Below are 27,899 nucleotides of genomic sequence, written 5' to 3' on the forward strand. Positions count from 1 at the left end.
GGGAACAATCATTAAACCCCCTCCATCTCCATCCTCACTCTAACTCTCTCTCTCTCCCTCTCTTCCTCTCTTTTGTGTGTGTGTGTGTGTGAGCGTGTGAGTGTATAGTTGAGGTTTCTTAAGCAGCCCCTGTGATTTATTATAGACTTCCTTCCTTGAATTTTTCCTTGAACGTTTTTTAAGAAGTCCCGGGAAACGTTGCAATAATCGGCATACTGAGCGTCGGACAAAGAATTTATGAGACTCCACTAAATCATCGTGAACTTATTTTCATATCGCAACCGCCGGTGATCGATTTGACCTCCAGAATGTTCCAGAAAAGTGTCTCTTCTTTCGAAATAAAGCAAGAAATGCTTATTCCCTCACGGTGTCGAGATGGAAGTATGTCATTGGCAGACTTAGATATCCTTAGATGTATGGCTCATTGTTTATTGTTTTATGGTTGAAACTATGATTGATGCTAGCGTGGCATGAATGCAGTCACCCATCCATCCCTGTGTTAGACAGATATACTACATGATGCACTGTTGGCTGTAGATTCTGATGAAGCATGGAGGGGTCAGATGGTTTTAGGTTCAGGATGGAGCTCACAGAACCGACCCTCCTTCTCTTAGAAAGGAGCCTGAAGAAGATGATGAAGGGCTTAAATACCCCATCAGTCCTGGGAGCAGCCTTGGAATCCCCTGGAAGAGCCAGAGGATGTGGCTACATCTGGGCCTGTTGCCTCTGCAGCCTGGATGGAGGGATAGATGAATGAAGGACTGGAAGCTCAGAAACTAAGGAGGCAGCAGTTTAGTCGCTGGCATTGTTCAACACTTCTAAACTCCTGCTGATATGTTCTGGTCATTCTGTGTAACCGGACTATAAAATATTACCGATTGCAGTTGTAACCGAAGCAGCCTTTAGTCATTCTACATTAGTTTATCTTCAGGGATATTTCTGTGAAGTGAACTTCCTATATTGATTAAATATAGAAAATGAAATTATTCCCAAATGTTTTGTTAGCAGATGTGTTTATTTGATATTAGAGCTGGGCCCGTAGGAGGCTTTGTACAGCTAGTTGAGTCGCACTGTGGCAGAGCGGCACATCGAGCCCCCGTGGAGGGGACACATGCTTTGGGTAATCAGCTCTAAAAAGACCAGACTGTCTGAGAATAAAGCTACGCTGCGCAATTCACCAAGTGGGAGAAGCGAGATAGGAACAGTACGGCGGCGTTTTTAATAAAGACAGGAGGGTGAGACGCTCCCCTTAAACACCACGAGGTGCTGTGAAACAGTGCAGAAAGTCCTGATTGTTCCTCCACCAGAGCAGAATGGAAACATTAGCCTCTACATCACCTTTTAAAGAATCTGTCACTTTAATAGCTGCTCCCACTGTGTGCCGTGCGTGTGCAGAGTGTGCGTCGGTGTTTGCGATAATGTGTGTGCGGTTTGCGATCGTGTGTTCATCCGTGACTCAGGATACACAGAGGATATCCAGGACTTACTGGGTTTGGCACTGAACCGCTTGTTATTAAGTATCAGTTCATCAGGCGGAACCCCACAGGCAGGAGCGGGCCTCCGAAGGCATTATGTAAGAGAGATTTTGGCTGGGTTTAATCCCCCCCCCTCCCTCTCTGCCTCCCATCGGTTCTGTCGCCTCCTCGCGTAATAAGAGCGAGCCCTTGCTGTGAGGGGGAAGGCGGCGAACTGGAATGTGTTTATGCACAAAATGGGGCTGGTTTAATGCTGAATTGTAGCCAGAGCCCGAGCCAGGTTTGCAGGGGGAAATTAAGAGAGCCATCGCCGCCTCCCCCGCCCAACTCTGTCACCCACTGGGAAACAGACATCATCCCTGCTCGCCTTGTTTTCCGCCTCCTTTTAATTCGCTCTTCCTCTCTTCCTCCCCCGATCACAGATTGTTAAAGCGTCGGCGGTGAGTTGCAGTTCACGCGCCGTCCGGAGATTTGGCCATTTGGTGCTGAAGAGTCAGAGAAGGTGTTCCCCTCGCCATGTTCCTCCCCCCGGTCCGTCCCCCGTGAGCTCATGACGAGCTCGGCGGAGTGTGAAGTCTTGAGGGCCCTTTAGCTTTAGCTGGGTGTGTGAAGGTTATCTCAGAAAGGCTTTGGTTGCAACCTACAAACATATATCGCCTCTAGGTAACGTCTCGTACTCAGCCTCGGTTCTGGTATCTCGGCGAGTAATCTCTTTTACGCGGGGGGCCCCTGCCGCCGGAGCGAGTGTGAGAGAGTGAGTTCTCGGCGGGTAAGCTGTGAATACGAGAAAGAGCCCGGCGCCCATGTGATCAGAGACACCCCGAGTCCTGTGGTGTCAAGCCCAGTCTCCAGCCGTGGCACCTATATCCCTCAGGCAAAGTGCTGCAGCTGGAAATTCACCCCCCACACACACACGCACACCCTCCTCCACTCTCATTCTCAGCTGTAAGGAAAGCACACCCGCAGAGAGAGACACACACACACATGTATATATACCAGGGGGGGGGGGGGAGCAGGCAGGCACAGAGCCGGTCCCGGATTTTTATCGGAGGTGACAGCTCCTCACACTTCAGTGTTTGGATCACCTCAAGTCGCTGGGCTATGAGGGGGGAAATGAGCACTGCTCCACTACAAAGTCCAGATTTAGATTGACTGAGCTTGTCCCCGGGCCTGTGGGCTGTGCCGCCGCTTGTTGCTGTACTGCTTTCCTCCGCCTGACAGAACACCCACTACTGCTGCGAGGGACTGCCATGTGCGTGTGTGTGTGTGTGTGTATGTGTGTGTGTGCGTGTGCGCGTGACTCGGTGGAGCTTACTTTGAAGAGTCAGAGATAGTGTGTGGCGGTGGGGGGGAGGGGGGGTGGAGAGAGAGAGAGAGCGATGTGTCAGGTTTGGTTAGAATTTGAGGGTGGCATCAGAATATGCTTGGCACTAATATGGCACCAGTATCTCTGTCCCAGTCTCTGCTTTCTGTCACTTAGTTGCCATTCTCTTTCTCCCCCCTCTCTCTCTCTCCACCCCTCCCCCGCCCTTGACAATGTCTTTTTGGATTATGTGATTGGACCCCCCCCCACTCCCGACCCCGCCACGTCTGCCCTCACCAGCTATAATGCACTTGATGTCTATTTAAGAAGCTGCGTCTGTTCCTCCTCCTCCTCCTCCTCCTCCTCCTCCTCCTCCATCATCGACAGCCACTAATGCCACTTGTCCTTGCCTCATTTGGCGAGAGGTGACACCTAGCCGCCATTGCCGCCGCAGCCCTGAGTGAGCCAGCGAGCGAGCGTGACATCAGAGCGCAGGGAAGTGGAGCGGTCCGGGGGCAGCAACGCCTCTCATTACAACACGACAGCCATCTTACTGAGCCGCAGCTCCTGACACACACACACACACACAGAGAGGAAGTGAACAGCTTCATTTTCTATTCTGCGCTCTTGTTATTATCGGTGTTTCCGATTGGCAATTCCATTGGATTGCAGGAACGGAAAGAATCAGAAATCAGAAATCTTCCATTTATTTATTTTGTATTGAAACAACACAATGTTTTAAATTTAACTAAGCTATCAGAGGAGTGTGAAGAATATTAGATATGCCAAACTAGCAGCTTGTTTTAAGGTGGAATATGCTTTAAGGTGGTATTATTTTTGTTTAATTTTGCTCCTGATAATCAATTATTGTCAAACACAAAGTTTAGATTGATGCAGCATATTTTTTCCATAGATCTACTGTATACAAACTGGTACAGACTCAAGCGTGACTTTCTCGCCTTTCTCGTCTCGTTTCAATACTTTTCAGCTCGATTTGATTCAAAGGAGACAAATCATTTTGACTTCCACCCTTCACGATGTCTCCGTTAATCAGGAGTGAGCTCATCGTGGTATTTGTCGTTCGGCGGAAGCACAGCAAAGTCCTTGGCAAGCGTATTGGCACGCCGCCCCGATCGAGCTCCTACAGATGGCAAATCAAAGGAAATATCGACGTCTTAATTAGTGCGACTTCTTAAGTAGCAGATTCCGGTAACGTGTTATCAATCTGCTGTGTTTTATTACAGTTGCCACTCCTCTGCTTTGCTGATTGGTGTAATAATTGCTCACCTTGATGGATCTGTGTGTGTGTGTGTGTGTGTGTGTGTGTGTGTGTGAGTGTTGGTGTATGCAGGACTGTGTGAGCTTGTTACTGTCAAGACTTTGCCCTCGGGCCATGCTGGTCTGGAACCAGATGCTCGAGCTTCCCAGCAACACCTCTCATTCCCGACGACTGATCGGCTCTTGTTCACACTCGGCATTTAAATCAGTCAGTGGTGATCCGTCCGCTCACCAACGCCTTCCGGCTAAAAATACAGCGCCAACGCGGCCACCAGAGGCGACCAGAGCGTGACCGAGATGTCTCAGGCATTGAATTGTCTTCAGTCTAAACTCTTAAATTTGGTGTTACAAAATGTTAATTTCCATCTTTCCAAAAATCTTCTGTTTTTCTGATTTAACAAAATACTAAACGGACATTGTATGTTACCTAGTCAGTGATTTTATTGCTGTCCAAATTGACAAACTTTGCATTTTTCTCCAGACGACCTTGGCGACGACGCCAGGCCAAACAACCTATTCTTGCATCCCTCTCTTAAGCGCTGTACTCGTCTCCTAACTTCTCTCTCGTTCTTCTTCTTCTGTTTTTCTTTAGGGCTGGTTGCCAAGTGCCGCTACATCTATTATGGCAAGCACTCGGAGGGCAACAGGTTCATCCGCAATGACCAGCTTTGACGGCCAGCTGCTGAGACGGGAAGAGGGACGTGTGGACGTGAGAAGGACGGATAAACTCCAAATTTGTTGATCTTTGAATGATATTTGTGGTTTGGGCCAGTGAGCTACAATACAAACCTGATTCAACACCATTAGATGGTTACTCTACTCTCTCGCTCTCTCTGACACACATACACACACAAACGCACACGCACACATACAGTACAGTGAGTGACAAACAGATCCAGCCAATTGTGTGCCTCCTCTGACAGCCGTGATGGATCACTTGCCCACCGCCGCCACTAATCAAAGGTGAGGCGGGTGACGGTCACACACCTGGGGCCTGACACAGGCTCATCCCTCGCCTCCTCTCTTTTCTCTTTACAAACACACACACTCTCTCACACAGCTGGATCAAACTGGAGGCTGTGATCAGTGTGTGCTGTGCCACTTGGGACAGCGCAGTGTTTGTTTTTTTTGTTTTTAGCGCTTTTATTTAACTAAATCGACGTACGCTTTATTTTTGTAAACAGAATTTCTTGTTTAACAGAAGTGAAGCTGTCAGTATCTCCACACTCTCTCAGCGTGCAATCCAGTGCAATCCAGCTCCGCGGCGCTGCAATAAATTCTGTGTTTGTGAAGCTCGCGATGTTGGTTTGTGTTGATGCGGTGACAAAGAGGCGTCGGTTCCACTCTGTGTTTGTGTTTGTGAGGTCGCAGGTTGAGAGTGTAACACTCAGACAAGTACACACTCCAACGTGTCATAATCAGGGAGGGATTTGTTGGGCATTTTTTGGAATTCAAATAGCTTTATAACGGCATTTCAGTCAACAATCTTTGTAAACGTTTATTTCATGTTTTCATGATGTTCAATGTTTCTGATTTGAAACAGTTTTCCGAGCCGATTGGAAGAAGTCGAGACAAGAAGAAGCTTTTAACAATTGGGCCCAAAATGGACTAAATGGTGTCACTTTTCATGCCTTTGACCTAAACAGGAGCAGAATATTCGATGCAATCCAGTACAACTCTATCGTATAATGTCTGAAAGGTTACCATAGAGACAAATCAACACCTCTTTGCCGCACCAGAACATCATGAGCTTCACAGAGGCCCCAGATCAATACCTCAGCCTATATTTCATTTTGCTATACAACAAATGTGCTTAAATGCAGCTTTGAGATGAAAACATTCCAGAATCCCTCACTGAATAAAAGAGAATGTTGTTATTTTGTAACTTGGCATCGTTTTGTTTAATCATGTGGAAACGGACCTTTGATTCACGATATGACATCATCGTGATCATTTTTATATCTACAGACGAGCAAAACATACGGAACCACTTTGTGATCTTAATGTCATGTACATTTTGCTGTACTTTCATTGTGCATTAACTGTATAATTGTGTGTTTGATGGTGTGTATCAGAATCATCGCAGGTCAAACTGCCTCTCTCTCAATGTTCTCTCCAACATTTCCAATCTGTTATCTCACAAATAAATCAACTAAATCCTGTGAGCTGCTCCGCGACTTACTGAAAGATTTGACTGACACGTCTCTCTTTGTCAGACTGATTCAGAGTTCAAGCCGCTATTTTTCTCTCGAGTAAACTTCCTCTGCCGCCACCGCCGCCACCGCCGCCACCGCCGCCACACCGCGCTGCTTCTTCATGACCCAACGTCCATCGCACAGACGGCGTTTGAAGCCCACAGAGCACTGGCACGGCCCCGCGTTGCTCCTCATTACAGCCCCAAAGACTGCATGAGTAAGAACTCTCTCATCAAAGCCAGGAGCTTGAATGAAGCTGGAGACTGTGAGGAGGAGGAGGAGGAGGAGGAGGAGGAGGAGGCTCAGTGCCGCAGATGTCGATAAGACGCCATGTGGAGCGTCACTCATCCACAGACAGCTGAAGGAAAGGTCACAGATCGCCTCACGCAATGTTTGCTCACTGTGTCCACATCTTTGTTCATCTCTATTAGGTTAAAGATTTGTGCTTATTTGTGACATTTTGTGTGTGTGTGTGTGTGTGTGTGTGTGTGTGTGTGTGTGTGTGTGTGTCTGTGTGTGTACGCCCTCGTGCCTGTACGCCATCTCCTACAGGAATGTGTGGCCACATTCCGGCTGACATGCCACTCAGGAGCTTGGTCACTAGTGCCGGCGTTTCAAAATGACAAGGTTTATTTGTCTGTGTTTTGATATGCTCAGAGGAAACGGGGGGTGACAGCCGGAGGAGGCAGGAAGAGGGGAACCACAACAAGCCCCCCCGCCCTCCCCTTCCACGCGCCACACAAAATGTCATCCTTCCCCTGGCTGCTGCGCGCGCCCAGCCATCCTCCTGAAAAGAGCAGACATTTAAAACTTTGTGACATGTGTCACAGGCGCTGCCATTGAGCCAGTGCCACTGACAGAGCTGGAATTGACAGGCCCCGAGCCACCGGAGCTGGCTGGGGGACACACCGAGTTTGGTGCGTGTCACTTCCCATCCTCGTCAGGAGCGCATCCCAAGCTGCCACACCAACACAAACTGCATTATGGGATGGGCGGGGAGTGCCGCAACAGCTCGACATATGCTTGACGTGTGCCTTTGTGGCCACGGGGGGGATGAGCCGGATCCCTGGCATGGCGGACAGTCCATTAATTAAGAAAGAAGCACAGATGTACCTGTAAGCGATGCTCTGTTTGACCCTTGATGCCTCTGCCGCCGCTGCTGCTGCTGCTTGGGAACTTCCTGGCTCGACAAATGACATGCTACTTCATCAGAGCGGATCAGTGACATTCTGCTTTAGTGGCCCCACAGGCCCTTTCTGCTCCGTGCTCCTGAAAGACGGTACAATGGTGTAAGCACATATGGTCTGTGTGTGTGTGTGTGTGTGTGTGTCCTGTATTTATACTGAAATTAGGTGAAGTATATGTATTCAAGCAGTATTAGTAGAAGCGACTGTAGTTGCAGTTGTTGTTTCAAGTTTATTTGGAGATCAGAATTTACAGTCAAAATGACAAGAAAATTAAAAAATTCTAAACTCTCTAAGGGCTTTTGAAATGATTTATTAAACATCCACATAATCTGATTTTAAAGCAGGAAAAAAGTTTTAAAAGAAAAATCATTATTTTTTCTGTTATTTTAGAAAGGGAGTATTTTTTTGTGAGGATTTGATGAGTTTGCAGACTTTTTGTCATTTGGAGACACAGATATTTTCCATAAAGGGAGTAAATTCATTCCAACGTGTCTTCACACAGTTTTCATGTTTATCTTCAGCTCTAAGAAAACACGTCTGTGCTGTAAATGAGGTCATCTAACAGTGAGCGCAGGTTACAACAACACGTTAAGACGCCTCGCATGTCATCAAATCTGTTATAGAAGAAGAAAAGAACAATGAAGCTGGTAAATTAAGTAAGGAAACAACAACAAAGTGATGCTTCAATAATGAGTTTGCACTGAATTTCACCTCAAAGCAAAACTAACCAAACAAAATTATCACTTTGTTTCACGTTTTATTACCATAAACATGGGTCAGGGCTCTGCTGTGTGTGCGTGTGTGTGTGTGTGTGTGTGTGTGTGTGTGTGTGTGTGTGTGTGTGTGTGTGTGTCCATCCTGTCACCTCACATAAACCGGGTGACTGATCTGTTGGAGCTGATGCAAATGTACGAGCAGGCAGCAGAAGAAGAAAGCAGTTGTGTCTCAGAGTGACAATCGGCCACTGATAGGGGGCTTCTCTCTCTCTCTCTCTCTCTCTCTCTCTGTCTCTCTCTCTCTCTCTCTCCCTCACCTGGACACATTTGGCAGCACACACTGATCCGGGGGAGGGGGCAGTGGAGGTCGCGTCCTTTATTTCCGGGCCGGGCCTTTAGATGAGTAACATTTGTCATTCAGCACGGCGGCGGCGTTGTAATTAGCTTGTCAGTCGGGCGGCGGGGCTGAGGGCTGAGTGGCTCTCTGTGCACCGAGACAGACGGACAGACTGACACCGGGAGCTGACAGCCGGTCGATAATGTGGCAATTAATGTCATAAATAATTCCACTGCCAATTATATCAAAATGGACTCTGGTTCTTTCACAGGCGTGGTCCCTCCTCATCATTTCCTCTCCTAAAGGGGGAACAACCGTCTCCATCCTATAATTACGGAGCTTTTTATATGGAAATACAACACGGCCTCGCTCTGCTCACGTTTGCATCGCAGAGGTGGAATCTGGAAAGAATGAGACAGCACGCGTTAATGAGTGTGTGCGTGTGTGTGTGTATGTGTGTGTGTGTGCAGCCTTTGCTTTGGGTGTTTGCTCGGGTCAGGTAAGCGAGGCCAGGAGGCGTCTGCAAATGTCACCGCGCCAAACCGGAGGAATAAGTCGGTTTTTAAAATCGCCGACAATTATGTGAGAGAGATCGATGCGAGCTGATATTCTAAAGGTTGCCAAAGCTTAACCGACAGTGGGAATATTGATCGCGGCGTTCCATCGTTTGGTGGGAAAAATTATATCCATTCGGTATCTTTCCTCCGGCGTGGAGTCAATCAATGGCAGCGGGTGAGGATGCATGATGAGGTGGAATCAGCGAGGGTTCACTGAATAGCAAATGTACTGTACGCACACGGAAATAAAAAGAAAAGTGGGAATCTGCTTTGAAATGCTTATTATCTGCTGTCTCGCTCTGTTTCTACAGGCTCATTTGTCTCATCAAGTGACTCAGTCACTGTGAACGCTCGCCATCAGCTTGACACTAAACTCTTCCTGTGAAATGTATGAGCAAATAAAGTGAGCTCAGCACATGTAAAGGCCTCCTAATGCATTGTAAAACAGCCTTAAACACATCAGATGTATCTTGGGGATGGGAAGGTCGCCGGGAAGGTAATATACGACCCGCGCCCAGAAGTCTCAAGGTCGTGTCAGATTCGCCTACATAATGCATGATTTCCTGTTACTCTTACAGGCTCCAATCATGCCTCACAAGCCTTGAGATGAAAATTTTACTAAGTAAATCAGCCACCTCGCTGGCACTTCTATTACCCCTCTATATGCACCGACAGAGAAGATGAATAACACTAAATAATAACACGTTGTAACAAATCATATTTACGGCTCACACTGAGGGAAGCTGCACCTCTCTGTTCTCTCTGCTCGCTGCTATTTGCTGCTCTCGCCTGCGTGGATTTGTTGTTTGTTTGTTGTGTGTGTGTGTGTGTGTGTGTGTGTGTGTGTGTGTATGTGTGTGTAAGTGCGTCCTTTGTACTTTATGCAGATGAGCGTGTCACTCCTCCACTTGTCACTGTCCCCTTGTTTGATTGTGTGCGTAATTATTGTGTTATTTATCGCACGAGAATTACTTGCTTTGAATAAAGTAGTTAAATGACCCCGTTAGCATAATTAATTTAAGCATCCTGAGGGGCGGAAAGTCAGAATATTATGAATATTAATTATTGTCAGTGTCATCGCAACAATGCGCCGTGTTTTCATTTGTTTGTTTGGTTGAAGTGTTTCATTATTTTAAAGGAAATATTTCACCTGTGTGTTTCTGCTGATTTGTCACAGCAGATTACTGCAATTTCTCTCTAATATTATTCTTTATTACAACATTTTTAATGATGAATTGTAAAAGTATGTGACTTATTGATATTAAAAGGGTCACTTTGTATTTTTCAGCTTCAACTGCACCACAAAATTAACCACTACAAAATGAAATATATATGTTTGAATTGGCAGAAGAAGGTGATTACACAGATTTGTGTTGTCAGAAGACCTTTGATGTTTACATGTGAATGTTTGTCCCCTACAGCTCAACATGACAAAACACGTCAGCCTTTGATTTTACAGGCTCCACATGAACAATCGAACATTTCATTGCAAAATAGTGGAAATATTGGCATTTACGTACTTGTGTTCTCTGACATGTCCTGAGGGTGGAATGTGTGTGTGTGTGTGTGTGTGTTTGTGTGTATGTGTGCTGTGTTTATCTGACAACTGAACATGAACAAGAACAAGCAAAGCCCTCAGGAGAGACGGATGATTTTGTCACATGGGCAACTCTGAATGACTCCACTGAGCCACAGGAAAATGCTTCAGCAAACTGTTTACTGTGCATTGAGCTAAGCGACGAAGAGCTACAGATTATATCACGCTCACACTCCTCCTCCTCCACTGAGCCGGCTGCTGTAACGTACATACACATTTACGTATGTATATCAGTGTCGTGTTAGATCATAAGAGGTGTGCTGGATGTATAGGATAATATGTAGACTACACATTACATATTATCTGTAATCAAAAAGGAATCTATTGTTTTCTGTGAGCCTTAATGTCTTTGAACTGTTAACAATGTGCTACACATTTCATATGAATACACACATTAGGGCCCCCAGAGTGGTGACCTGAGGGAGGAGTGTGTTGTGTAGCGTGTCAGACTCGGTGGTATTTCCTCAGGCCGTATCTCCGGGCTCCTCTGGGCCTCGGCTGGTGATCATGACGATGACGTAGAGAGGAGAGGATGTTTGACACGCTGCCGTGACTAATGGTGAAGGAAAAGGGTGAGGAGGGGGGCAGCTGATCCGCCGCCAAGATGGCGTACAGGACAGTTTGCTTGCAAATGACCCTGCCTCCTCCCCCCTCAGTCTGCACCCCTGCCTCCCCCGGGTACAGTGTAGCACAAATGAAATCCTTGAATCATGAATACTCGGAAGGTAAGCAGCTATTTACTGCATGCAGTCCTGCATTTATGGGCGTAATATCAGTGGTCAGTGGTAGGAAGCTCATGTTTTATAAGCATTGATTTTATAAGCTTATTGACTTTCATCTGTCTTCTGCTATTGTGTGTGTAAAAGAAGCAATTTGGGTCATTGTGAGTTATGGGAATTACTTCACATTTTGTGCTTGGATACCTGTGATAAATTGATATATTTGTATGTAATTTTTTGTCTGAGCTTTATGTGACATTCTGACAATTTCGCAAAACATTAACGGATTTGAGAAAATCCCGACGAGGTCACTTATTCACCTTGTTGGTCCAGATGCTGTTGGATAACCCGCCACAATAAAAGCTCATATTTCGGGATAAATCATATTGTAATCATATATCATCAACTCCATGTATGAGTTGCCTTTCAGTAGCTTGTGGATCATATTCCACTAATCAATATGGTTCCATATGCCAACATTTTACAAAAAGAATGATTGTGACCTAGTTTTGATCCAATTTACCCCCAAATCATATTTTTATATTACGTGAGAATGAAGTCACAGCACGTGTCTGTAGATGATACGTCTAGAAAATACTGTAAGTAGTAAGTAAGTATTTTATAGCAAAGGCAGAGTTCTTCTTACAGCAAACTAAATAAATCATTCCCCTGTTTTCAATATGAATATGGTGATTTACTGCCAGCAGCAGGAAGTATCGATCACCTCAGCAGAGTTGGTTTGAAGGTTCCTAGAGCTGAAGGTTTATTGGTTGTTCTACTTCTTCACTGCTATGTGGGTAAAGTTCAACCATGAACCTTCACACTTGTGTATTATCTGTTTTAGACAGGCACAACCTTGTCTGTTTCTCCAAACATATTGATTATCCTGCAAGAAGAGCGTACACACAAAAACCAAGTGCAGGGGCTAAAAACTTGAAGTAATTCTCTCCCCACTAATGGTTTCCTATTATTTCAGGCTGATGGAGAAAAGTTTTACACAAGAAAACAAAGACTGTATCAGGAAAATCGGAACAACTGAAGTGTTTTTGTCATGAAAACCACACAATCAGACCGATCCTTCTTTGGTTTGCATGTCCAACTGACAGTGACGGCATGAGAGTGAAGGATTCAGCAACTTCTCCAGAAGAGGACATCCAACGCAAATTGCAAATGGCTGAGGCAGACAGAGAAAAGAGAGGAGCCAACCCCTGTGCGCCTTTGTTGTTCTCCTTTAATTCTGTTAATCGTCCCCAGGTAAAGATTGGCTGCTCTTGCCAATTTAATTCAGCCTCAAATGATGCGGCTACAAGGTCACTTTTTCTTTTCCTCCTCCCTGCCTCTGCCTCTTGACTCGCCCTCTCCTCCCCTCCCCTCTCCTCAGCCCCGCCGTCTCCCCCATTCCTCTCTCCGTGAGCAGGATTGAGTTGTCATGTAGTTCTAATAGGCAGCACAGGGAATCATTAGTCCACCTCGGCTCCCTGACTGATGGGTATTTCACTCCAATCATCTGAGTTCTGCGTGCGTGTTTGCGTCGGCGTGTGCGCGCACAAAACGAGGGAGTGAGGAGTGAGCCCTTGTTTCAGCACACGCACACACACTCTGTCACAGACCTCCCCATCCCCCCCATCCACCCACCCACAGCTGCACCGTGGCCCCGCTGCTATTGACGGAGTGTCAGAGCTGAGGGAAGATGGCTTAATCAACTTGGACACACTGGGCATTGATTTGACAAGCTGCTGTAATGACCTTCTTGTTTTCGTAAAGGATCACTGTTTATCTGGGCCACAACTGATGCAGCGAGCATGCCTCATCGTCATGGAAACTATTATAACGGTTGAATTGGGACGGGGGCTGGATCTCTCTTCCTCTTTCTGACTTCCTCCCTCTCTGTCACACACACACACACACACACAAGTGCACCCACTGGTATTGATACGCTTGAAGTGACGGCGTGTTATTGTTTTTATGTTGTTTCCAGCTGATTCGTCTGGGGTCAAAGGGAAACGCTATAATTGGTGTCAACATCTTTTGCGTCAACGTTATGAAAATCGTTATGGACTGAATTGATTGACTGAGAGGCTCAATAATCCCAGGACGGCAGTTTAATTTACCTGCTTGGCCGTTCTGTTGGAAAATTATTTTAAATGGTGGAGCTCATTGATTGACTAAATGACCCATAATGACGTTTAACACAGGCAGTTCATTTGCAGCCAGATGTTGAAGGAGCCACTATTTTGTTTGATGTGACTCTTCTAGATCTGATTTCACACCCAATCTCTTACTGCCAGCGACCCAATTCCATCAATAGAAATGGAGCCAATGCATAGTTCTTGTTGGAGGATGCACTGCAATAAATCAGGTTATTGCAATACAGGAAAGTACAGTGAGGAGGAGTCATAGCAGAAGCGGCAGGTGAAAAGGACGGATGACACCAAGAAGGAGTCAGGAGAAGAACAAGTAGAAGGAGAGGAGATGGAGTACTGTCTAGTTCGAGGAGGCAGAGCAGGAGATTCATAAGGATCAGAGATGGAGATGGTGACGACCTCTTGCTGTCATGTATAAAACTTCTCCACATGTCCACCATTTGTCACCGTACAACTGCCCAACGTATTCTAATTCGCCTGACACACACATTCCCTCAGCCCAACACCTTGCAGCCTCCACCTGCTAAAAAGAATTAAAGGTCAATAAAAATATTTGTAAAAAGCTTTGTCAACACTGCCAAGACTGTGAAGACGGTTACCACTGTTTAGAGACCTCAACACAAGGACGTTGCTGTCTCTGTCTCCTGCTTCACGTCCCGCAACTTAAGAAAGAATCTCTGCCGGGTCGATTTGCATGGATCTCAGGTTCAGGGTGTTGTCAGCTTCTGTCAGGGTAATCAGCAGCACTCAGCCGCCCCTGAATCCCTCCGCATGGCAGACGGTAAATATTATTGGCATCCTGACACGTGCTCACTGCAACCGACTGTGTAAAATTGTTAATAAGGAACATGATGGGGCCACTGCGTGCCGTCCTGACAATGGAAAAGCTTGCTCTCCTCGGCAATTACCTGAATAACAGGAAGAGGTGTCTGAGGACAGGTGATTCAAGTCCTCAGCACAGTGGTTGGAGAGGTTTGTTTGCCAGAGGAAGTACGGAAAAGTCATAAAGGTTACATGATAAACACCGTCCTTGTGCTATCCGTCAGTGCAACTCCCCTATAAAACCCTGCGTAGAGACCCTTGTGCGCACTGTTTGGAAAAATTGCCAAAATACCTCCATACTTGAGGGCTATTCCACATTATGTATGGTAGTCATCTCAGCAGAGCTATAACAGGTAAAGGTTGTTGACGTGTCAGCTTTAAGTGTTGCTGAGAACACGCCACTCGTTTACTGAAATCTGGCGTTATTAGTTATTTCTATGCCTCCCTGAAACGTCTCAATGTGACACTGTGATAAAGCAAACAGAGCACAGAGCAGGTTAGTCATTACTTTTAAAGGCACAGTATCTCCAAGTCACAGAAGGACACGTTGATAGCAGAATAAAGTACACAATCGTAAACGTTTATGCCAGTATTTCTCACTGTATGATTACATTTTTATGGTTCATATTCTGATATGGCTTGTTTTGGCTGCCACCGCCAGAGCAATGAGAGCAGTGCCAATGTGGCGTTTCTGCTCTGCTTTATGGGGGCGAGGTGCCTATAGAGGGGAGAGTTCTGCTCGGTTTCGTTCGGTAAACACGCTGCCAGGCTAAATGGCTGATCAATCAATTTCACCGGGATCGATCTGCATCAGTTCTGCCTGCGTGCACACACCCGGAGCCACTTTATTGTAAATCAATCATTTTGAAAACATCTCACACAGGGGCCCCGTCCTCACTAACAAGCCATCAATTCCAGCTGCCTGTGTAGCGCCCTTATCAGGCTACAAATCAACAGCCACACAAACATCTGCTCCGTTTCCATCACTTTCCCCCTTTCCACCTCACTCCGTCTTTACAGCCCCCCCCCCACCCGCCTCACAGACTCCATCCCCGACGCTTGTCGTGTTTTTGATGGCGTGTCTACTGGAGAAAAGAGAAGAGGCTGCGAATCCTCACCACAGCACTTAAGATAACCCAAGGGTAATAGTGTTTGCACATTTGAGAGAGAAATGAGGACAAATGCCAGGGCGGGTCATACATCCTCCTTCTGACCGCCTGTTTGGCGTTGGGAGTGTGAAATTGCTCACTTCAGCTGAGGGCCGTGGAGGAGCATCCAAGGCCCAGAGACTTATGAGATGTTCGCTGATTTCCTACTAGGAGGAGAGGAGTGGGTCAGAGCCCGAGAACCTGTCCTGCCTCATCATAACACTTCAGAATTGGTGCTGTTCATGATGTCTGAAGGATTCTCAGGAGATCTTTCAGCCTCCTTGACACAGGCAGCACAGTAGCTCCTCATTCCCTTCATAGCATAAAGGTTAGACATCTTTTCACTTATGCTGTTGTTGTGCGTTAGATTAGCGATGAGTAATGAAGTAATGAAGCTACTAATTTACGACTACAAAAAAAGTAAAAAGCTTTGTTACATAGAAATCAGTGTGCACTCTTGGCTTACAAAATGAAAAAAACTTATAACATTATAATATGAAGCATGAATGGAATACATATTTATCTGTATATTTATTTTGACATTTTGGTAATGTTTTACAATTAGTTAAAGCATTACCAAAATATGTACAATAATACTTAGTTTACAAAGTCTTGGTTTTGAATTAACAAATCATGTAATCCTAAAGAAAATAATATTATGTTAACGTTGTTATTACGTTAATGAAATATTTACAGATGATGATTATGATTAGTTTAGGTAATACCTCAGAAACGGCTTGTAGTATTACCAACAACTTAAAGTAGCTTTCCTAACAATGATTGTTTTTTGTTGTGCAAATCAACATTAGGGCTTTCTTAGACACGATATCTCTTTTATAATTTGCCCTGAAATGACTGTAAACCAAGCCAATATGAAGATGCTGCATGTCCTGATTTATACCTGATGTGATGCACCAATATTGACAGCAGTGACATGACAGCACAGTGAGAGATACCTGGTATGATGTCCTTTGCTGATCCACTGTCACGTTCTCCATCTCTGAGGAGATATATGAGCCAATGTGGATGGGATGTGATTTGAATTCTATTCCCACCCATCACTGTGGATCCTCAATGATTGACAGTCTGACAGGTGAAAGTGATGGAGCAGCTAATAGCGTGTCAGCAAACGTAAATCAAGACTAATGCCATGCTCAGTGGATAAGACCCTTTCTATGGATAATGGAAATCCTTGAAGATCCCTTCATTTTAATGTGGCATTTTAAAGGTTTGCAATGTGCTTGGATTATGAGTAAAGTACTTGAAACTGCTTGAGATGAAAGTGTAATTGCAATTCATCCATGAGCAGCTGTGATTAGTGACCATAGTCATAGTACTGACAGGTGTACATTTGCTTTATGCACACAGTTAAGAAGTGTGATATTTAAGAAATTTCTTCAAATCCTTCACCTCCTCTTTCTTGTAGTTATTTATTCACCTCTTTCTCATTTTTCTGTTTTTCTCTCGTTCTTTTTCTTCACCTCCATTTTCCCAGTTTCCTTTTCTCTCGTTCTTTTTCTTCACCTCCATTTTCTGAGTTTCCTATTCACTCGTTCATTTTCTTCACCTCCATTTTCTGAGTTCCCTATTCTCTCATTCTTTTTCTTCACATCCTTTTTCTCAGTTTCCTATTCTCTCATTCTTTTTCTTCACCTCCTTTTTCTGAGGTACCTATTCTCTCGTTCTTTTTCTTCACCTCCTTTTTCTGAGTTTTCTATTTTCTCCTTCTTTTTCTTCACCTCCTTTTTCTCAGTCTTGTATTCTCTCGTTCTTTTTCTTCACCTCCTTTTTCTCAGTTTTCTATTTTCTCGTTCTTTTTCTGTTATACATCTGTCGTTCTCTTTCTTCACTAACACTAACACTAACTTCATTCACTTCATTAACCTCTATTTTCTCATTCTATTGTTCTCTTTCGTCACCTCAATTTTCTCATTACACATTCTATCTTTCTTTCTTTACCTCTTTTTTCCGGTTTTTCTCGTTCTTTAATGTCATCCCCTCGTTTTTCTTGCTCTATCGTTTTTTCTTCACCTCTTCAGAATGATGACTGAGAAGGATGCCCCCAGACATGGAATCCTTCCTGGTATATTATGCATTACATTCACCATCGCAAATGGACAAAAGACTAATGCCATCTTTAGAACACAAATACATCCATTTTAATTTGAGAAAATACAAAAAGAAACCATGTACAATCTATGTACAAACTTTTTGTACAAGACAGTATATTTATCAGCAGATTATATTTGACAGAGTCAGGTAGATCAACTCAGCACCATCAAATAATCAATTTCTCTGTCATATCTTGAACACGTCCAAACTAATTAGACTGCTATGTCAAACCCCTTGCTGCGATGACGAAGTGCCAACAAATCTAGTCTGTGATAAGTGAGAGCAAATGTCCTGAATTATTCCTGAACTGATAGGCAGCCAAAAAATAAAAAATTGCAAGTTCTCTTTTTCTCAAAAAAAACTAAAAAACATGAAAATTGCCAAATGCAATTTCGATGTATTAAGACTTGAGTCCCACCTCCCACCCCCGTAAGTATTTTATATTCTATTATATTCCCAGCAAATAAGTTACTATATCCATTCTTTACAGCAAAAAACTAGATTAACAAAAATAATGCAACATACTGTAACGGTAACGTGTGACATATCATAGTCTTTGATTTAAGTGGACAACAATACATCTGATGTTGCAAGCACGAGCCTCTAGGGGTCTGTGTGCATCTTTCAGTCATCCATATCTAACAAAAGACAAATTCACCATGGACCTTCCCCCAAACATACATCAGATATGATATGTGAAGTTTAATGACCAGGGGTTTATGCCTCTGGCCTTCTAAATGCCACTTGTCGCAATAGTGGGGCTTAATATGGGCCCTCCTTCGAAACGTCCTGCACCGCCTGGCACCATACTGACATGGAGGCATTTAATGGCTTGGATGTTCTCCATGTCAGTATAAGACAGCGTTCTCACAGTGGAAACACTTTTCTCTGAGGATCTTCAGACTCCCTGGAGGCGAGTCTGTGTCACTGAATGACTGAAGGATGCTTGCTCAACTTAACTTCTCATGGCACTTCAAAAACACTCTAAAATCCTTAGAGGTATACAATGCAAAGACCTAAAAACAGCTAATAGAAACACATGATCAGATATGTGGAAGCAGACACATTTAGCCCAGCGTTTGCCAGCCTAAATGCATCGCACTATGAGGGTACAGGTAGAAAAATATTAACTGTAATTAACTTAATTGGTGCATTATTTTGTGTTTGTGTTGCGTAAGTTTGCAGCATGTACCGTTTAATGCCATGTTTAAGTACCTCTGAATTCATAAATACTCTGTAAACAAATACGAAGCCGTTTGTGACAGTGTGCATGGATTATTACTATGGTAACACATAATGGCAAGCGGACAAAATGGAATGTAAACCCCAGATAAAACAATGTAATACAAACTGTAAAATTAAGGATGTTCTCTCGTTTGATAACCCTGCTGAATTGGTGCTACCTTCCATCTTTGTGATGGCTGATAAACCAGGTCAATTTCCTCTTTTCCATGTGACACATACAGTATTTATATAGTCGGAATCAATTTTCAAAGTACACGTTTGCATGTTATTTTCCAACATAACAATCAGTTTGTCGATTCTATGTATAATGTGTCATTGCCAAAATCAAATATTAGTGAATCCTTATTGTTCAGGTTAGCAAGTACGCTGTTAACAACCCAATTATTATTACATACATTTTTACTCACATATTTTCTGAAAGGAAATCTATCTGCTACAAAGTGTGACGACAATGTAATCACAGTTCAAAAGTTCACTTCAGGACAATGTGGATGAGGCTCCAGTATAGTTGCACCACACCCAATAGACGCACATTGAAGCTCAGATCATTTTGTTTGAGAAGAAAGCGTGGTCTATATAATGAGTTGAACTTACACAACATATTTAGCACAATATCATTATTTTCCACATTCCAAAATAGCATTTTTAGAGTGTCTTTTACAGCCTAAATAGACGGTGTGTCTGCCTATCGTATATGAAATCATATTTTGCAGAGAATACACTCTCTTCTCCCTTGCTTGGGACCTAATTTAGGTCAAACATCGCTAATGAAGATCATTCAGGGAGCGAGTCTATGACCGCTCCAATCTGCGCTCAATCATGGTATCATACCCCCTGAAGTATCAAGGTGATAGATTTCCTTTGTATCTAACTCTCCATCTGCTGGGGATGCCTGGTAATATTTAGGAAATGGCTCATCTGTGTAACCCAAGACGCTTTGAAAGAGCTTTTTTTTTAATTATTTCTGCAAGCAGTCAACAAAGCCGAACTGCCGGGCTGAAGATGGTTGTTTTGCAATGCATGCTAGCCTACACGTAATGTGGTTAAAGTGGGACAGCGGGTGAAAAAACACTTCTTTGTAGGACAAGTTGAAAAAAAACTTGATGATTAGTTGATTTTTATAATACTTTTCATTAGCTTCCGATCTATAAAAATAAGTATCCATTGATGATGGATAGAAAATAATCATGTTCAAATATAAACCTGCATATTGGTAGCAAAGTATACGCTTTGTCAGCATGAAGCCACATCCTTAAGCCTTCATCACAATCACAGCTGGATTTGGATCTAATGGTGCGTTGCCATGCAGGTAACACTTGATCACAGGTTCAACGTTACAACACGGTGTCGTTGCCACCCAACCGTGATTGAGCTCTTTAGAGGAGCGAACGCAGCAGCTTGACCCCTGAGAGTTTTGAGGTTTGTCACGTCTGGATTGGCAGCAGAGAACATCCAAGCTCTTTACTGCCTCTGTGCCAATCCTGTGCCAGGCAGTTGCTCTGATCGAAAGAGGACCCATCTACGCCCACTTTTATGCAATATGTGGCATTCATTGTAATAATTCCAATAAACAAAACACTAAGATAATACACTCTATTATGATCCCAATTCTGCTGTAGTTCTTACAGCAAAGCTTTAACTGTGGGTACGCTGCTGCTGTTCGCTTTGGCTCAATCAAAGTTGGGGTTTTTAGTTTAGATTTAGATGCGACATGATGTTTTAGCGAGTAGATCCAAACCATCAAGAAGATTCTTCTTGTTGTCTTCTGTCCTAACTTTCATTTTAGAGCGATGATTCTACATGCAGTTTCTTCAGTGGTGCACAGTCACAAAGAACGATTGAGGGGGAGATGACGCGAGTAGTCGCTGATATTTACGTACCATAATGAATGCATGAGGGACATTTCGGTCCACCTCACGTATTCGAGTTAAGATGATGCACTGTGTGTGTGTGTGTGTGTGTGTGTGTGATAATAGACGGGGCTCAGGCACGTATCATGCGATAGGAGCTTGAAACGGTTACAGCTTTGCGATCTATCTTGTCAACATAAAGACAGGTGTAGGTACAGGGTTCTCGTTCAGTCCAGTTCATCCTCTGTGTTTCAGACTGTTCTGCGTTACAATTTTGCAATGATGTTCTGCAGGACTGGAACGCTCTCACTCAACATGACAAGTCAACGGTGAAGTAGCAAACCTTAAGCAATGACATGAAAACGATTAGCATGCCTCTGAAGTAAAGCAGCTTCCCCCTCCCTCCCTCCCTCCCTCCCTCCCTCTGTCCCTTCCTTCCCTTCCTTCCTTCCTCTCCTCTGAGACATTTTCGGGGGAGGGGGGGTTATCTGATGGTTCCAGTTGTTCTGTCGAAAGTAACTTGTTCAGTTTTAGTGCAAATAGAACAGAAGCAGACGGGAGATGTGAAGTCGATGAGCCCAGCCGGTTCTGACGTGACGCATCAGGGTGGATCTTTGGGAGATGACACAATAAGCCAATCGCCGCAAACCCTCATCCTCCAATGAGCAGTCACCTTAGCCACGGAGTCTGGTCACACGGCGAGGTGAACTATTGCAAAGAATCAAAGGAAGTACTTTTTGTCAACTCTTAAAATAATTCCAAAAGTGCTAGGGGGAGGGGCTGTACAATCCTTATTTGATTGTCATTATGTACATCTCTATGGATACATTAATAAATAAAACAATGTCCAAGAGCATGGAAGTAACATTAAAGGTATACACATAGTTCCTTTCCAGTTTGGGTTCTTGTCCAACCCACGATTAGAAGAATGAGTGAAGAGAAATGTGTCTTCATCATTATCATCACTCCTTCACTGACTCCCATCTCTTTGTGGAGAGAGAAACAGATTTCTGGTGAAAAGAAACCTGACGTTCAGCATTCATCTTCAACTTCTCTGATTGGTGGAATCAGACTGCTAGTGGATTTGTATTGGTTGACTTGGTTGGCCATGTGAGTGCTCATGGGCTTGATCTGAATGTTCCGTGGGTAGGCATTCTCTGGTTCATCTGTAAACCATTTCTTTTCTGAGGAAGGTGAGAGAGGAAGAGAATGGCAGTGTTAGTTTGAACACTTAAAATGAGAATACTGACAACCAATCTGCCTCAGTTTAAGAAATAGATTTTAATCAATGAGCATCAAACCATGAGGTCCGGTTTAGTTTGGAGTCTGGCCGAATTGAAGTCATGTGTCACTCGGCACGTTTACATGCACACTAAACTCAGATTTTCATCCATGCTGTGATTAAGGCAAAATACAGAGTAACGATTCTGTCATTTGCTCAATACACTCGATTTGCTTATTTCTTATTAGGCTAACAAGAGGAAGTACAGCAGATGAGGATTGTTGGCTGATAGAGTGCTGCTTCAGTACATCGATTTACAGCCACATCATCTAGGTGTGTTACTTGAAGTACACCATCAGCTATCTAAATTGATTTCAACCTGATTGGTGTGTTAAAAACAACTTCTTGCCTTAATCTGATTAGAATAAAAGTTTTAACGTGCATGTAAACATACTGTTCGTCTCAAGTACAGTTGTGTATGTAGACAGATGACATCTCTCATGGTTCTAATTCACTATCGTTTCCAAACACAAAATGTACGTTTTAGCAAATTAAACATCAAGTTCTCATTTCACATAATAATTTAGCCAGTGCTTGAAGTGGGTACTCAGTGTGAACAGCTGTCCAAGTCATATAAACAAATCGGAAACTAGTTGCAACACGACTTTACCAGTTATATCGGAAAATAGCTATATATGGGCCCACACCAATAAATTATAAAAAATCAAAACAATGCTGGTTATTTCTTACAAAAAAGAACAAAAGCAATACTCCCAATTGAAGTGCATCCATTTTTATACTTCTGTGTTTTGGTTATTTCAGTTTGTGCTCATCTATACTTTACCATCTGGTATTCACCACTTTCTGATGTGTGCCAGAACGCAGCACAGTCACAGCTGTAAATTGAGGCCCCATGTAGCCGTAACATGTATAAACTTTTATTATGTTTTGTTCACTTTCCGTGAAGGTTCTTCTGTATTTCAACATACTTTTGGACCGGCAGCCGGTTTGTGAGACCATGGGTGTGGCAAAAAGTAACAGCTGCCAGCTATAGCACGCTGGCCTTGTCGTCAGGATTAGCAACACAACACGTAGCACCACAGAGCCTGAGGCGACCGCGTTCCACAGCCAACCCCCCACCCACTTCAAGCACACAGTATAGCATAACTTAAACAGGAACACACCATAGCAAATGTAACTTTTGTGATGCTAATCATTATGGAAGGGAAAACTATCCAATTTTAAAGAGTTGGATTTGTCATTTTGCAGGTAATCTGTAATCTGAAGACAAGTATGACAAGTCTGTCTCTGCACATTTACAGGAAGAGGAAGGGGTGTGTGCCAGCTGTCAGAAGTTCGTAAACTCTCCCCCAACACTTCAAGATGTCATTTCATTTTGGGTGAACTTGTAGTCATCAAATTCTCGCACTGTGTCGAGCAAACTGTGTGTATGCGTGTGCGCGAGTGTTCAGGTACATGCTTTGCTTGCTTGTGTGGAGATTCACTTGTATGTGTGTGTGTGTGTGTGTGTGTGTGTGTGTGTGTGTGTCTATCTGTCTGTCTGTCTGTCAGCAAGCTTAAAGCTGCAGGGCTGTGTGTTACAGCGCAGGTATTTGATGTGTGGAATTGTGCCTGAGGTGAAGCAAGATGTCTGCCATCTCTCTCGAGTCTGCTGCTGATACGGTGAACTTAGTGATGTCGCCTCAAACCAACATAACAGGTGCGCTGGGTTACAAGTAGGGAAACTTGCAGACTTGTATCCCGCTTCAATTTAGACTTTAAATCGGTCACGCCTCCTAGTGCCCTGGTGTGACCGATGGAACAGGGCTGGACCCACTTTCTTAAAGTTGTGTGAAGAAGTGAGCAATTTGGCTGCATGGGTGGAGTTTGAATTAGTCTGACCTACATGAAAGGTCTGACATTGGGCACCATGTTGTTCCTGTGTGCTTTACGCTGATCCAGTACTCAATCTGACATTTAAAACAAAGTCTGCTACAGTCATCTGACAGCATTCAATAGGTGGGGAAGATGCGCCAACACACAGACCTCTCACACAATGCAAACCATCTCAAGTAAATCATAGAAAAGGAATGAAAAAATGATGGAGAGGAACAATGGAAAAGGGATCCGTCAGGAGGCAAAGAAAGCTTGTGGCATCAGGTGAACAACCGAAGTAAAAGAACAAAGAAGTGGAGTTTATTTCTCAACCTCATGCAATGCGGAGATGGGCCTGATGGCGGGGGAGGTGGCAGGAGCAGCAGCAGACACTTTGCTTTCCAGGTGAAAGCAAAACTTAAACTGAGGCATGGTTTGCTTAATATCTCAAGAACAAAAGAAAGAAAACAAACTCCTTTCGTCATAACAACATCCACAACGGAGGTCGTTATGATCGGAAACCCCATGTAACGGTTGCTAAGTCATGCAGAATCGTTAACTTGCATACCTTGGCCCATTCTATTCATCCTTGTTGCACTTCAGAAAGAGAGGTAAGTAATCTACTGTAAGTAAGTTGTATTTACAGTCTACAAGGCAAATACAGCAAACTGGCAAATCAGTCCATCTACGGCTTGCATGTTAAGTTAAAGCAATGTTTAGACTACATCATACATCTGGACAATGAGATGTATAGAGGGCTTACTCATTCTGTAATCCTAAAGTGAAGAGTACGATTGTAACAAATCTGCATGCTTTTAGAATACTTAATTAAGTTAGTCTGCCAAATGTATACGTATAGATATTTTTGGCTAGGACAATACAGTTTATCATCTGTCGGTCAAAATATTTCACCAAAATTAAAAATGCATATTGTAATAAACTTAAACAGGAAATAAGAGACTGCAAAAGAGGGCTACCAACATGGACATGCAGTAAAGCCGTACAGATGCACGATGAATAACAAAATATCAACACCGCTCGTGAGGAATGATCTAATGAGTATCAGTCATTTAGGCCCAATTGTGTTCTATAAATCTAATTTGTCAATAATACTTCATGATCATGCATTCTTTAAGTATACAGATATCAACGCACATTTACAAAACAAAAACAACAATTCACAAATATTAATCAAACCAGTTGGACAAAGAACATCTAAATAGGGTTGGCCCCGACTGTTCCAGTATTCAAATACTTGTGGAAAAAGAAGCTTGGCCCACGTATAATGGACCTAGACATGTGTAGAAGTAAACACAAAAAAAACCTACAGCAAATATTAAAATCCTTAAACAGTACTCGGGCCAACCCTTTACCTGAATATCAAGACATTAAACAGGTCCACCAAAGGACACACACATGTCTGCGCTGTATTATTTCATGGATCATTTTTAAGATCAATCACATTGGATCTTTAACTGTAGTTCTTCTTGTAATCGTACCAATTTGTTTATGTCATGTCACTGTGATGTGAGTGAGGACCACATGCACGATTATGATGATTATGGAAGAAACCCACAAACACCAGGCACGGACACGTAGCACAAACACACCACACACAGGATCCAACAACGCTGGGTCACCACACACCACACACCACATACATACACACACCTCTAAAAATATAGATAAAACACTAAGCATGCACATTAAGGGCCGTGTGTACGTACTTCTGTTTGTCGCGGGACTCTCGGGTCTTACTGCTGCGGTTCTGCCGGTTGCTGGCGGGGATGGAGTGGACGGAGGAGCTCTTTTTGCTTGAGGAATGGGAGGAGTGGGAAGAGTGGGACAAGCTTGTCCGAGACTGGCCTGCGTTGTGGTCAAACTGCATTAGGCAGAAGATCAGGTCTGTGGGCACCAGCTCAAACTCGTACGGCGGGTTCGTGATCACATATCTAACGAGAAAACAAACAGGGAAAATAAGGTTGATGCCAAGCTTAAAACAACTAAAGTTTATTTTGTGAGTAATGAGACGATACTGCAAAGAAAAGAGATAAATTCAAACAGATTTGAGAGTGAGTGCAATTGCTTGTGATAGGAAATGAATCATGCGTCTATGAATGTGAAGTAAGAAAATAATTCCACATCAACTGTATCTGTTATATAAAATGAGAAATTATTGTAGATAAACCAGCATAAAATGAAGTGCGTGTATAGACCCACATGACAGGTATGGAACTAATCAATCATTAACATATTACATCAAAATGTCTCTTTCCGATATGGAGAAAACGCAGGTATTTTACCGTTTTGTGCACGGGCTTGGCGCACCGAGGTGGGCGTCTCTTAATCTGTAAATCCCGAAACACAGCATGTTGTATGTCTTCAATGCTTTGCAGAATAAATCTCCGTAGCAGCCGCCGTCCTGACAGAGAACAGAACAAAGGCAGCATCAGTGTGTGTGTTCGCTCTCTCTGATGATCAGGCTCAGCTGTAGTAAATGTAAATGGTATGAATTAAACGTCGGCATTACACAAGATATTTTGCATATGAGAGCGTGTCGGCTAAATGGTGAAATCAAGCGGCGCAATTGTAATACAAACAACACAACAACACAAGCAGTAACAAGATAAGATATAAGCACAAGCTGTTCAACACAGAAGTCTTGGAATTTGGAAGGTCTGTGTTGCGTGATCACTGTTCTTCACATCGGATTACAGATCACCTTAAGCGTCAATATTCACTCACCCCTAAGTCAGCGAAAGGCCCATCGTAGAGGGCTAGCTGAGCAACGCGACACCTGTCTCTGTTGGCCAGTGTCTGTGGCGTGCTGTAGCCTCCTCGGAGAGCATTCTCCTCAGCTAGCAGAGCCTCCAGCTCCGGTGTAGCCCCCCCTGTGACCAGCGTCCGAATCAGCGTGAGGATATTGTCGTTGAAGTACGTCTGGGAATGATGAGAGGAGATATACGTGAGCAGACCCCTTTAGAGTCGCAGGTATAAAGGTAGCAAATGTGAGGAGATGTTATGAAGACTGAGCATGTATGTTGACTGAGTCTGGCTCTTCCTGAGTGGTGTGTGACACCACTCAGGCAACTGTGGTTGAAATGAAGCATAAACCTGCCAAAAAGTTGAGGTTAAGAGTTGATTGAAGATTAAATCCATAAAGCAAGGACAACTAAAATAACTGTTCACACACAAAGGTTATGTACAGATTTCCACTTTGATTCATTAATTTAGGGGAACACATGAATCAAAAAGATTAGGTTGATATGACGCAATGAAGGATCAGCGCTCACAGTGATCTATTGGTTCTACACACTGCGATGCCCTCTTTCCCTTCTGAAACATCTAATCGACTGTGCTGTGCTGCTGTCAGCTCCTCTTGTCCTTCAAGCTGATCAGGAGCTGCTTTCTCCCGGCGTGCGACGACAGCCGATGTCACCGCGGTAGCCGAGCCAGAGTGGCAGCTCCTCTCGCCGGGCGCCCCCCCTCCCCCCCTGACAGGCCTGCGGAGCCTCATGATGGATGAGCACTGTCCATTAGCCGGCCTCACCTCTGACCGGTGCCAGACTACAGCTGACGCCTGCTCTACTCCCCGCTCGGCTTGGCTCTCGGCGGCCCTCTAACCTCTCACTCAGCCGCTGGAATTAAGCCATCACAGCGCCAAAGGGAAACACGCCGACGGTCACGAGGAGAGGAGAGGAAAAATGAGGTGTAGGAGAGGATTTCTTCTTTTTTTTCCTCCCCTGGCTTTATCTCATCTACGACACAGCGATGACACTGTCAAAAGATGAAAGACTGATTTTCTGGCCCTGTTAAGAGCCAAGCTGTGTCATTGCCATTACGCTAACCTTCAACACTTACTTTGTTAAAAGATCTAATAAGGCTCTTGAAAGTTGCATTCGTAATGCTTCAGATGAGCAGCGGTGCCAGTAGATTCTCTTTTGATGTCAGTGGAGCTGACAGGAAGGTCTGATCAATGTACCAATTCATTTACCATCTTCTGCCAACCTGAAATGCTGGAGCCACACATCTGCGGTAAATCATCCCCAAAGTTGCCCTATTTTCATCTACTGAGAAAAGACACTAGCTACAAAAATCTGTTCATGAGACGTTTTAA

The 27,899-nt window shown here is 44.0% G+C and overlaps 1 protein-coding gene and 1 long non-coding RNA gene across 3 annotated transcripts in view; one reads left to right on the plus strand and one right to left on the minus strand.

Annotated features, from left to right (window-relative positions):
* The window catches only part of LOC143008636 (uncharacterized), a 65,653-nt gene extending 59,432 nt beyond the window's left edge, over positions 1-6,221 (plus strand). The window contains exon 4 of the long non-coding RNA XR_012964618.1: positions 4,649-6,221. This is a non-coding gene — a long non-coding RNA (uncharacterized LOC143008636). The remainder of the gene's footprint in view (positions 1-4,648) is intronic.
* An 11,419-nt stretch (positions 6,222-17,640) lies between these two features.
* The window catches only part of kcnma1a (potassium large conductance calcium-activated channel, subfamily M, alpha member 1a), a 126,800-nt gene continuing 116,541 nt past the window's right edge, over positions 17,641-27,899 (minus strand). Inside the window, exons 25-29 of one of the 2 annotated variants that reach the window (XM_076160444.1) lie at positions 26,528-26,722; positions 26,086-26,204; positions 25,510-25,734; positions 24,351-24,379; positions 17,641-21,869 (exon numbers count right to left, since the gene is read on the minus strand). In XM_076160444.1, coding sequence (XP_076016559.1) covers positions 21,718-21,869; positions 24,351-24,379; positions 25,510-25,734; positions 26,086-26,204; positions 26,528-26,722 — 720 coding nt within the window. In that variant the 3' untranslated portion in view covers positions 17,641-21,717. The remainder of the gene's footprint in view (positions 21,870-24,350; positions 24,380-25,509; positions 25,735-26,085; positions 26,205-26,527; positions 26,723-27,899) is intronic. The other variant, XM_076160445.1, reaches the window with a different exon arrangement.

Source organism: Genypterus blacodes, unplaced genomic scaffold, assembly GCF_046128005.1.
Source record: "Genypterus blacodes isolate CSIRO-AG114 ecotype Tasmania unplaced genomic scaffold, CSIRO-AGI_Gbla_v1 ptg000105l_1, whole genome shotgun sequence".
Taxonomy (NCBI): domain Eukaryota; kingdom Metazoa; phylum Chordata; class Actinopteri; order Ophidiiformes; family Ophidiidae; genus Genypterus; species Genypterus blacodes.